At 34.5% G+C, this 12,643-nt stretch overlaps 1 protein-coding gene across 1 annotated transcript in view; it reads left to right on the forward strand.

Moving 5' to 3' along the window:
- Positions 1 to 10,256, forward strand: part of LOC149090290 (forkhead box protein K1-like) — a 52,903-nt gene extending 42,647 nt beyond the window's left edge. Inside the window, exon 7 of the mRNA XM_089233855.1 lies at positions 691 to 10,256. Within this exon, the coding sequence (XP_089089981.1) occupies positions 691 to 1,031 (341 nt within the window). The 3' untranslated portion in view covers positions 1,032 to 10,256. The remainder of the gene's footprint in view (positions 1 to 690) is intronic.
- Positions 10,257 to 12,643: the final 2,387 nt, after the last annotated feature.

Here is a 12,643-nt window from a genome sequence, read left to right on the forward strand (position 1 = left end):
TGTAGAAAGTATTTTGTAGTAGAAATTTTCCCAAAGCAAGAATTAATTTTATAATTTTGTGGTACAGAGTAAAACTCGTATACAACGATACGATACTCAAGGGACCATAGAAACATATTGTAAAAAAGGAGCTACTACTATAGATTGAATATATTAACTCTGGAAAGTGCATTGGGACCAGAGATTAGTATTGTTCATTATGCAGATGATTATTGTTATAAAGGGTATCACTGTATGGGATTGTCATTGTACATGATAACTAAATTTAATTAAACAATAAATACCTGTATTTTGCATTACTTGATAAAGAAAGATGAATCACTTAATATTAATTGCACAAACAGTCTGCTATTACACCTCTTTGGAACTGAATTGATGTTGCCATGCTCTTTGTATTTTGTTTTCTTCTATTTGTTTGTTATATAAGCAAATATATAGACTTTTATTTTTCAGATTTAAATTTGAAGGGAGTGTCTCATTGGTTTTCTATACTGAATGGTATTGTTAAAATATCTAAAATATAAGCCCAATGAGTTTAATAACAATTATATTTTTTGTGCTAAAGAAATGTGTATTATGTACAAATAAATTTGATCATATATTCTATATTATCTAACAACACTTGTATCATATGGTTTCCCTTTCATTGATAATAATTCAAAGCTCTCTTTGTGTTTTATTTTTAAACAGAAAAACTGTTTGGTCAATTGACTGGACTATCTGCTCTTCGAGACCAGTCAAAAGAGTTGTTATGTCCACGTCCTCAGCAGCAGCAGCCAACCGTCATTGTTCAGGCACCTTCATCTACGTGTGCACCAATACACCCAAGCATGGTCACTCTGTCGCAGTCAAACGTGTTGCAACCAGCAGTAAATTCCCTCAGCATTGTGCCACAGCAACCTCAAGCAGAAACGGAGCCAGCTGTTCCCGCCGGACCTTTGTTAGACAAGTCAGTCACGAACATTAGTACAAATAACGAGGCTACTAAGGAGGAAGTTGCTGAACAAATGCGATCAGAGAATGAATCATAAAATGTTTCATGTAAAAAAAATCTTTTCAGTTTTTTTTTTAATGAAGGAAAAACTTTTTTCCCCTATGAAATCCCGGTTTATTAGTTTTAATCAGATTCAATTTTTTTTACTGTTGTGAACTTAATTGTCCCCTTCTCCTGATTCTATAGAGAGAAGGGTAAATTCGAAAGAAAAGAAATAAATGTTTTTGTTATTGACACATAACTACATTTGTGCAATGCAGTGCTGGTACCACAATTAATAGAATGGTTGGAACTATAGTTTTATTATGAGCATATTAATTTTCACTGTACAATGATGCCTGTTTCTAAAGATTACTGATCAGCGATTTTCCTGCTAACACACCAAGTGATTTGCGTAGGAGGGCCATTTTATTTGTGTTGAAGGAAAGTTGAAACACAACATCCCAGTGATTACTTATTGTGTTTTTCTTATTGAATCTTCTTTTTTAAATCCAGTCTTTTTCCTTGAATAAGCATTGTATATGGTTGTAGTAAATTATGTTCTTTGTTGAAAAAGAGTTCATCTGATTAGTAATTTCTTCTGTAAGGTAATCTGATGCTTCAGAGATGTCAATAAATAAAATGAATGTATTAGATTATGCATAAATTTTACAAAAACTTAATTGCAATCTCAAAATTAATGATTTGTACCATCATACCCTCATGTTCTAAAATTACATTATTTAGGTATATGTAAGTGTTTAAATCTTAGTTAACCTGTTTTTTCTCCTCGCTGCCGTACCTGAAAAGTGTTGTGAGTCCTACGAGAAATGAATTCTCGCATGCAAATATCACTGGGAAGGTTTAAATGGCACTTTGTTTTTCTTTTTGTAGTGTTAGATGTTGTGAAAACAACAAAATGTTGTCTTAGTAAATATTTTTATCATCACTTTTATCAGTGGGAGGTCAAATTTTGTGAAGCGGTGGTTGGGTTTTTCAATTGGTGAATGGCTATAAATAAGCAGTTGTGGAATTGTACATTGAGAATGCAATTTCTTCACATTATTTCTTGTAGTACGTTAAAAAAAGAGAGCTCCCTGAGTTTTGGGAGTTCAAAAGTTTCAAAATTTATATATTTCTTACTATGGGGGCATGTGCAAAGCTGTTATACACTCTTGACTAAGTGTGTAAAATTTTAGGTAATTTCTCATTATTGTTATTTTTTTATGTGGAGGCTGGTAAGATAAACCTAAAAATACATTGGTTTGCTGGTGCAAGAGCTTAATTACTTCCAGAGAAGCAATGAACTTATCTCATTTCAATGACATGTACTGAACTTACTGTATAAATATATACAGGATGCATCTTATTGTATAATCACAGCTAAATTTAGAAACTGGACACTGGGGAAATGTGAGTGTGATATCCTGTAACCAGAACTGTTCGAGAACAGCCGAAAATGACCCTTTTCATTGTTGCTATGGGCAGTATGTTCAGATGTGATGATTTTGTGTTGTAAAGTTTATGAAAATTTTTGAAATTTTTTTATTCTCGACACAACTATGCTAAATAATAATAATGTAGGAAAATGCATTTTTTCAATTTAAGAAAATTTTATGTTTGAGGGAAAGTTTTTTTTTTTGGTGTTATCAAAAGTTCAAGCTTTTTGACACGCTTGCTGTATGCAGAGTTGCCAACTTTCCAGATTCTGCCCGACAATGCCAAATTTCACATTTACAGAGCTTCTGTATTATAAGTTTTTATTGCTGGTTTTGAGGTATTGCTCTCATCATACAAAGAAGAAAAACGTTAAGAAGAGTAACATCGAATTTTGTTGTTTTCTGCTGCCACTGTTTCTGTATTTAAGAACAGAGCAACTTTAAGCAACCATCCCTTTACATGAAAAGGTTTTTTCCAACATGGCACTACCAACTCAATGTGATACCATGCATGAAAAAACAGCGGTCAGAACATTCTAAATCGATGAACATTAACAAACATGATGACCCGTTCATGTTGAAAGCGGTTTTAAAAAAAATACATTTGGACATAAACTTGGAGATAATTCCGCACCATATTTTCTTCTGTATTTCGAAATCACCATATTTTCTTCCATTTTCGAAAATTCTGGAAAATTATGATCTATATATACCGAAAAAAATTCAAAATGTTGTCAATTGTGGGCAGAAATCATAGTTTATTCTAAAAATTGCCAATGTGGGGCAAATGAAGAGCTGCAAATCACAGTGAATTAGAATGATTTCATGGAAAAAAAATCTTCGATGTGATGAATATGTCCAGTAAATATCGCAAAGAATAAATATCATTCGCTTCGTTGAAAAGAAAATGAAGTTTTTTTTAAATAGCTGGACAGCAAATGATTTTAAAAAATAAATTAATAATGGAATGACCTGCAAAATATAGGCCATATGGTCATCTTATACTTATTTTGGTTCTTATTTTATGGAATTAAAAACTTAAACACAAAAGTACATTTGCTGAATTTTTAAAAAAATTGTAGGATTTCTGTTAGGAAGTTACAGGATTTCCACCTTTTAACGGTCTATGTAAATGTTTAAGTCATACATTATTAAAAATAAAAATGACACTAATAACGACCAAATGGTTTTAAGTTTAGGCAATGGAGGTATTTCTCCTTGTGGTGATTATCGAAGGAATTTGCTTGTGATTGAGAAAATATAAATGTCTTCTATTGGTTGCTTGCCTGTTGTGAAAATATTTTTCCTCTAGTGCAAAAGAAATACTCAAACGTTTGTTTTCAGTTTTAATGGTTTGATATTTTTCGGTCATTTGAAAAACGGCCTGATAATAGCATACCATATTTCTTGGAATAATTACTTATCTATAAGCGCTGTTGTGTGAAAAATCACAAAATATTTTTGTGCTTAATGTTGCATCTGCATATCGTGAGCACTTTTCTTTGATAAAATTTAACTTCCATGTATTTACCACTACCTCATATTCTGCCAACAAATACACGTGAACTTGGCTAATTCGAATTCCAGGAATTCCCCTCAAAATTCCTATCAACCCCTTCACTTACGAGCTCTATTGTCAAGAAATTCAGATGATCTATATTTGATGAATTTGTGATAAATATAATAACTTTGTCCTAACCTAACTGCACTTTAGAAAAAGGAAAATGAGAAAGAAAAAAGAAGTAGGAAAAAAAAACAAAACCAAAACAGTATAATAGATAAGTTGATAAGAGAGTGCCTACAAAATAGATTTCTCTTTTCACCCTTACTTTACTTGTTCTCTTTCGGTCATACATGCATATGGTAGAAGGATACATCACATGTTTGGGAAAAAAAATCACTAGTAGGAGTATAGAAATAAATTGAGGTAAAAAGAACTTTTTTTCATTATATATATGCATAGCTTCGTGGTGAAAGAGGAAAGAACACAGAGAACTTGTTTGAATTTATTCCACTGGCGTTTGGACTCAATACTACGTCCTTGATTGTAAAGTGGTTAAATATAATGTAGAAATTGTTTAATTCAATTGTCTTCCCTAAAGTTTTGAATAGTTTGAAGTTTGAGTCAGGTATGTCATTTGCAAAACATCTTTTTTCATAATTCCTGACTAACCTTTAGTGATCCTTTCCTTTATTCTATGGTTTACTGATCTTTTCCAAAATATAACGCTTAGCCCATATTAAAACATAAAAAAAATTAGTCAAACAAGTTTGAACTTATATTGTTGTTGTGTCTAGTCTGAACTTTTATTGTTGTTGTGGCCTCAAGTAAGAACCACTTTCGTTATCATTTTCATACACACACTGGCTTTTGTAATTCCGCATGCAGCTCTGGTGCCTTATCAGATCTTGAGTGACTTCATTAATGCCTGCCCATAGCAGATGCAAATGCTTCTACCCAGGAAGTATGAAAGGAAAGTTAGTGTGTATGTGGCAATCAACTTCTCCACAAACAGTGAGATTGTGTTTGTGAAAAGGTATAGAGAATAAAAAAATTCACATTGAATTTTCTCATCCAAGAGGACTAAAACTACTCTAAAAAAGCAACAGATGTTCCTATTCCAATATTTGCAGATGCTACGGGACAGATTAGAAAAATTCTGTTTTTGAGGTTTGAAAACTGCATCTTCAATTTTCCAAATTAATTTGAAGATTTCATGCAGTGTTTAGAAACATTCAAAAAGGAAACAAATCAAAATTACAAAAGAAATAATTTTCATAATTGATTACGCTTTATATAAACACTAGTTCATTAGTTGCAACAAGGAGAACACTGGCAGAGCCAGTGATGGCATTTAACACATTTTTATAATTATCAGGAGTTTTTTTTTATTTTTAGTGAAAGTATAATTATCACTAAAATATTTTCACCACTATATTTATAAACTGGATAATTCAAACTTTTTTGCTGTCCCCATGAGCTTCGACTTAACCAAGTCCGAGTGTATTTATGCTTGGCCAAATGATTGGAAACATTTCTGAATTGGTGAAATGTAATTTGATTAGATGTTTTAATATTATATGATAGTCAATATTTGAATTTTTTTGTTTTTCTTGCACATTTCTAAAATGTTTTTAAAAACACAAACATTATGATGAATAGGCCAAGAAATATGGTGTGTATAAAGGTAGCAGTATTTCTTCCAAACTTCCATGTCATTGCGATTGATTTCATTTCCCATATTAATGACTTTACAATGTTAATCTTTATATTCAAGAAGTTATCTATCATTTAATTTCTGTGTTATCAGGAATGTATGGCATTTTTGCAGTTGACTTGTTGCTATTTAGGACAGGATTTCTTAACATATGGGTTGCGACCAAAACTTAATTTGCAATGGCTTCTGTGAAATGGGTTGTACAAATCCACTTACAATACAAATTATAAATCTATTTGTTGCACCAGTGTTTTCAAAGGCTTAAATTTCAGCAGCTTGGGCTGGGACCCAGACAGTTTTGGGCCCCCCTTGATCTATGATTTTATATACAGTGTTTTGGGAGAAGTGTGGATTTGAAATGGCATGATATTCTTATGAAATGCACAGGAATGCTGAAAATTATCAAGGCCTATATAATATGAGCACATTAAGCGCAAACTAATGAAAATTCTGACATGATGAGAATTTTAAATTAATTTAACAGCGTAATACCACAATCAATGAAAAATAATTGAAAATTGATGAGAAATAATATTCCTGAATTAATGAAACCATTCAATAATTTGCAGCCCCTTGTTTGATTTGGGTTCTGTTTGCTTACCTGTTAAAATGCCACTCACTGGTTTCACTTGATTTCAAGAACTAAATATTTTGTTGATCAAACGTATTTAATATAAATTTTTAAGTTAGGTTAAGAACCCTTTATTTTTAGAGAAATGCACAGTCATCATTTAATACACTCCTGTGTCTATTCCAACTGTGTCTAATGCAATGACTTTGTGTGCGTGTCTGAATCTGATTATGAAAATCGTAATCACATTTGGATAAAAGGAAAAGACACATTAAAGAATTTTTGTACTTTTTATCCTAAAACATGTATTGTGATATAAGAATGAAACATATTCTTACATTTCTGGTTACTGCACCTGCTCAGCTCATGTAGTGTCTGTTACACAGAAAATGGTATCGAGTTACTGATTGAAGACATTTTTTTATTCAACTGCCAGTTGCAGAAACCTCTGTGCAGGGCTAACAGTTATGTACATTTTTCAATGCTTTAGAAATAAGCGCTTCATTTATTCTGTAAGAATGTTCGTTTGTAATGGCTTCTAAAGTTTCACTGTTCGTAATGTTCTTGGAATGAGTTTCCAAGAGATCAACTTTATTTTTCCTCTCAATTTGATGTATAGTTTGAAAATTTGTGAACAGGGATTTCTCTCTCTCTCTCTTTTATATATATTTCAGATTGCAATTTAAGTTTGAATGTAAATAGTTATCAATATTTTGTGATGCTTCTTGTTTCTGCAATGAAATTTGAATACCATGGGGGAAAGAAGGAAAGTTGACTTTCTTGAAGTTGGTGAAAGTCAAGTAGTTGCAATATTCTTACTGGGAACTTGAACAGAGAAATTTATTAACATAAATCGCAAATATATTGCAGTAAATAATCACTTTATAAATTTCAACTTTCCGGGCTCTCTGGAATCCAGGTTGTTGGAAAAATCTGGGTCCTTACTGCATGCTGTGTGATAAATAGAATTTTTTTATGTACCTTTTTTTTTCTTCTTGAAATTGACTTAACTCTCACGTGTTATCAGTTAAAAGTAGTCGCTCAATAATTTTACCAAACCCTGATTTCATACCATCATTGAGATTTCACATAATTCTGGCGCTATAACAAGTTTGGCATTACATAGAATCACGGTTGAGAACTTGTGTAATCCCTATATATGGAAGATTTGTTCACTGAAAATTCATAGCATGATATCAGAGGGCACCATAACAGCGTTGGACTGTATATTTCTGCCATTTCTAGTAAGAATTTTTTGTAATCAATATTGTGTCATTTAGATGTGTGTTTCTAAACCTTATTTTGCCTTCAGATTCATGCTTTCTGTCTTTGTGCTCCTGTTCTAATGGAGTCACCACCTCCCAACTTTCAATTGACTGGATAGTGAAGGGGGGGGAAACAACACTTGTTGGGGGTTTATCGTTTCTCGGCATTGTTTTTCCCGCAGCGCACTTGGCAACAAGCAGCTGATATTCTATGTTGGTTTATAATGTACAAAATTTCATGTTTTCCCCCCTCTGCATCCCCTTAATTTTCTGTCCTATGGCTCCCCTTTTAGTTGAATTTCATCTCCCTTTCCCGTCTACGATATTCCAGGGCAGCTACATGCCAATGCTTGTGAATTACTGATTTATATCAGTGGTTGTCAACCAGATGCGATGTGGCCCTGGAATTTTCATGAAAAAAGAGGCACGGATAAAAATGAAGGGTAGTGATGAAAGGTGCTTTAATGTGGCCGCAGACATAAAATATTCAAGTTAGATATGTTAGTTAAAAGTGTGACACTTTTAAGGTGCATCTACATGCTTGCACTATGCATTATCTTCAAGTGGTTTGCTGGGATTTTCCATCCATGTGTGTGGCTGTCACAAAATATTTCTTCTCGAGCCAAGCAATGCGCACAAGACGAACGGCAGGGTTGGACTTAATTGGGAGGATTCGTTGACAATGGATTCAACAAAGGAACTTGTGTTGCGACTGTCTTTGATTTTGTATAGCCTAGACTACAATCAGAACCAGGTTGTGTATGCGAAAGGGAGAAAAAGAGGGAAAGCAAGATCACTGGCAGGGAATTTGCAGAGCAAAACCATGGCAAACAAGGATCAGAGCGAGTGTCTGTGTAAAAACACCAATAGAATTCATCAGAACCCGCACAAGAATTTGGCCTTGGATGGGGATTTAGGGGGGTCAGAATTTAATTCTCAGAAACAATTTAATAAGTAGAAAGGGTTCTGTGTGTGTTCTTGTGGATGTAGGGTCCCTGGTGGAGAAGGAATTTAATGGTGTGCTACAAGTGCTGAAAGATTTGCGAAATCAAATTGTGGCCAAAATGTATAATCGCCATTCTGCAAATACCCTTGCAGCTACCCAAACTGAGCAAATTTACCATGTGTCCATTGCACCAGCTTTCAAAATAGCCTATAATACACTGTGTTGTAGTTAAAATGAAACTTAGCCTTTTTTACGTAATACAATCACTGAAATCTGTGTTCATTGAAGTAGATATTTGACAAATATTCGGAATTGGCTGTTACAGATTTTGGCAACAGTTTGATTTTGCAGAAAAAAAATCCTATAAGGTGCCATCATTTCTATAGTAAAGTGCAAAATCAAATTGTCACCAAAATCTACTAAAATGTATACAAACTTCGACAAACGCTGATTTCAGTGTGTATTATGAACAAAAGACTGGGTGAAATCCAGCTTGTTCTATCCATCCGATGAACGAACAAAGTTCGTCCTTGACGGGTGTGCTGTGTCGTAATCCAGTCTTGCACACTACACAATCCGTTCCTGAGCTGACTGGTACAAGAGCCAGTGTTTGCTCTACTAGAATTTGTGATGTGAAAGACAGATTGAAGACGAAAACTGACGTTTCTGCTTCGTGATGACGTGGAATCCAGTTCTGATGGAGCAGAGAGCTTGACGCATCCTTTGAGAACGCGCAGATATCCTAGACGTCACAAAAGATGTTGAAAAAAGGGTTGACTCCCGGCAGCAATTGGTTAGACGAAAAATCGAATAAACAATAAACAGCGAGGAGCCGAGAGGTGTAGGTTCTTTCGAAGGCTGGTGCAATGTACAAGTATTTGATAAATTTACTTGATTCTTATCTAGAAGGGTGCTTGTGGAATCGGCAGTTAAAAATTTTGTCCACAATTCAGTTTTGAACTTTACCAATCTTTCAATGCACATATTATGTGTAATGGTTTAAAAAATATATTAATTTTTAAAGTCCGATCATTGATTTATGCAATTGATTTAATATAACCCAGTTCAATTCACCTCACAATTAAAAAAAAAAAAATTAAAAAGTTGATCGAAGTTACAGCAACTGTTTCAACTTCCGAAGATGTCATTTGGTAGATACTGTTTCCTTACAGATGGTTTAAATTCTGCTTTAGCATCATGTTCACGAGACCGGTTTCAGTCAGTCTTATTGTGTTAAGGTTTCAATAGTGTTTACTTATTTTCTTTACTATCTATACTTATATCTTTACTATTTTACTTACTATACATTCAAAATATAATTAACACTGCAATGCCATGAATGTTATTTTAAAAAATGTGTCAAATTCATTAACATCTAGAAAAGTCCGGGAATGGATCACACTTGTATCAGTTATGAATTGCTAATGGAGTTTATTGAGAATATTTCAGTTGGTGCAATAGAGGACAAATGCGAAAGACAAGAGCTTTGTAAGCAGTCGATTTCTTTTTAACATTGCTTTTCTTTCCTGGGAAAAAGGAAGATTGTACACTAATCAAAAAAAAAACTGCACTACATTAGTGTAAAAAAATTGTACAGATATTTTATGATTTTTTCCCCTCTCTCCTCACGCCCATTGGACCTCTGAAAAAAGTTGTTGGTTATTTTGTTGGAAGTTGCTGATTTGAAATGTTTTTTTTTTCTTTTGTGCACAGAGTTTAATATACATAGATTATTATGTGTACAAACTATATTGGAACGTATATATAAATATAGAATTATTGAAATTCACTTGTTTTAACAGTGTTTGAAATTATAGCGACTATTAAAATGAATGCATATTGATGAAAAACTGGTGTTTCTCTTTAGTTTTGTTGTTTCAGTTATTTATTGCTTGTTTTGCTCATTTAAATATTACTACTCTAATACTTCACCTCGTAAACCATGCTGAACCTAATTATGTAAAATGAATAACCAGCACATTCACACTTAAGTGACCTGCAGCACACTGGCATTGCTTAAGTGACCTGTGGCACATTGCCATATCATTTAATTGATTTGCGGCACATTTACAAATCATTTGCGACCCACGGCAGATTTACAGTTCACTTAAGTGGCCTGCAAAACATTTTGGATTACTCGCACAATTCTAGAGCACTTGATTGGCCTGCGACACATTTCCAGATTGCTTAAGTGATCTGTAAATGTGGCAATCATTTAAGTGAACCACAACACATTTACAGATCACATGAGTAGCTATGAAATGTTTTCAAATTGGTGAAGTGGCTTGCGCTGACATAAATGTTGAGTACCCTCGTCGTAAACATTCCTCTGCAAAATTTCCTAATGAATCATTACATGTAAGAATGTGTTGTGTGCATATGCCTGTTGCATTAAGCATGAATTTAAAATGTTGTAGGCCCGATTGTGTGTGTGTGTGCTCTGTGTAGAGCAGGGGTTCTTAATATAGGGGTCACGAACCCAAATTTGGGTCGCAGAGGCTTCCGAAATGGGTCGTAAAAATCTGTTAACAGCCAGGGATTCTTGAACTATGGGTCCTGACCCAGACTTGATTCACGGGAGTTTCCATGATAAGTCGAACAAATTCACTTATTTCACATAACTAGTTTCAATAATTTCAAAAAACAAAGTTTCGTGGGTTGCAGCTGAAAAGGGTTAAGAACCCCTGGTGTACTCTTTACAAATAGATCAGCCTCATTTGCCTCTCAAAGTAAGTAAGAATGGATTTAAATAAACAAAGTTTATGGTGACTGATAGCAATCATGTAGATTACAACTACTTAGCATGCTGTGCGTGCAACTCATACATTCCTCTGAAGACTTGACAATTTGTGCACGCTGGAAGGTTTTATGTGTGTATATTGTGTGCTTGCAAATTTATATATCAGGGTTATGCTTGTTTCATGTTTGAGAAGTGCTGCCATCTGTTGTCCGGAAAAAATGACAGGTGTCCGAACCATTTTTGTTATGTAAGCACATACGTAAACTTGTATCTTTGCCAGAGATTCTGTCTGTATACCAAACAGGACCAGACTTGAACGTTCTTGACGAATGAAAAATAGTCAAAGTTCATCAAAGTTGGGCAAATATCTGAAGTTAGAAAAAAATCTGTCATGCAACAATGGTTCTTCAGCCCTCAACAATGACTTTTGGAATGTTTATTTTGGTTACTGTTGTTCCCATACAATGCATTTCAGACATGTTTATCCCTTTACAATGCTGCTAGTATATGGGGAAGCGCCAGAGTAACAAGATGCTCGTCTTCCACTATGAAGGTTACTGTGTAGGTCCACAGGTTCGAATCCAGACATAGAACATGAGAGAAACAAGTTCTTTACCCTTTGAGCCTGGGGCAACCACCACTAGATGGCACTTTAATTTCCCACCCAACTCCACTGGTTGGAAATTGCAGTACTGCGATATATGACTGGAGTTGGTGTGCAGTAAAGTAGTATATGGAGAAAGGCTTGAATATAAGGGGGGGGGGGAAGAATATAGAACAAGATATTTTCCATAATGAGCTTGAGGCAGCCACTGATAGACGGAGTCTTCATTCCCAACCCAACTCATTAATAGCAGCAAATTGTGATGTAGCGATATGGCTGGAGAATATAAGTGGTGAAATAGTATATGGAGAAAGCGCCAGGCACTTTTGCTAGTTTGCAGTGAAAATGTCTCCCATGAAAAAGTCTTACAAAAGACGAAGTGCATATCTGGTTTAATAGTAGTAAAAATGTCTGCCACTGTGGTTGTGGAGTAGTCATAATGAGGACCAGGGAACACCACTATTACCACAGTGGTGGTCAGCTGAAGTTGGTTTCCCAACTTTCAGGTGCAAATGTAAGCCGATCTCCCTGTTAAGAAGTCTTGCCACAGACCTTCAACACTATGAATATTCAATCATTACACTTCACTTCTGTGAAGTACAGACGGCAGCACTAAAAATTCACCACCACCATATACGGACTAAGAAACACACATTGACACTTACAAATACAGACATTAGTCCATTGATTAAGAAAAGCCAAGCAAGTTTTTTCCCCCCCCCCTCCCTTCATAATCCCACTACCTAAAAACACCACATGTGTGACACAAAAATTCACACACACTGCTATGACACGAATCATGCGAAATTTTCATTATGCAAAATCCTGAATTTAACCAATCCGTGACGATCTCCAATCCTTTCACCTGTGATTATAGTTTAAACTGT

This window comes from Pholcus phalangioides, unplaced genomic scaffold (genome assembly GCF_987345545.1).
Source record: "Pholcus phalangioides strain wild (caught in Gottingen) unplaced genomic scaffold, Ppha-v1.0 ptg000001l_1, whole genome shotgun sequence".
Classification (NCBI taxonomy): Eukaryota; Metazoa; Arthropoda; class Arachnida; order Araneae; family Pholcidae; genus Pholcus; species Pholcus phalangioides.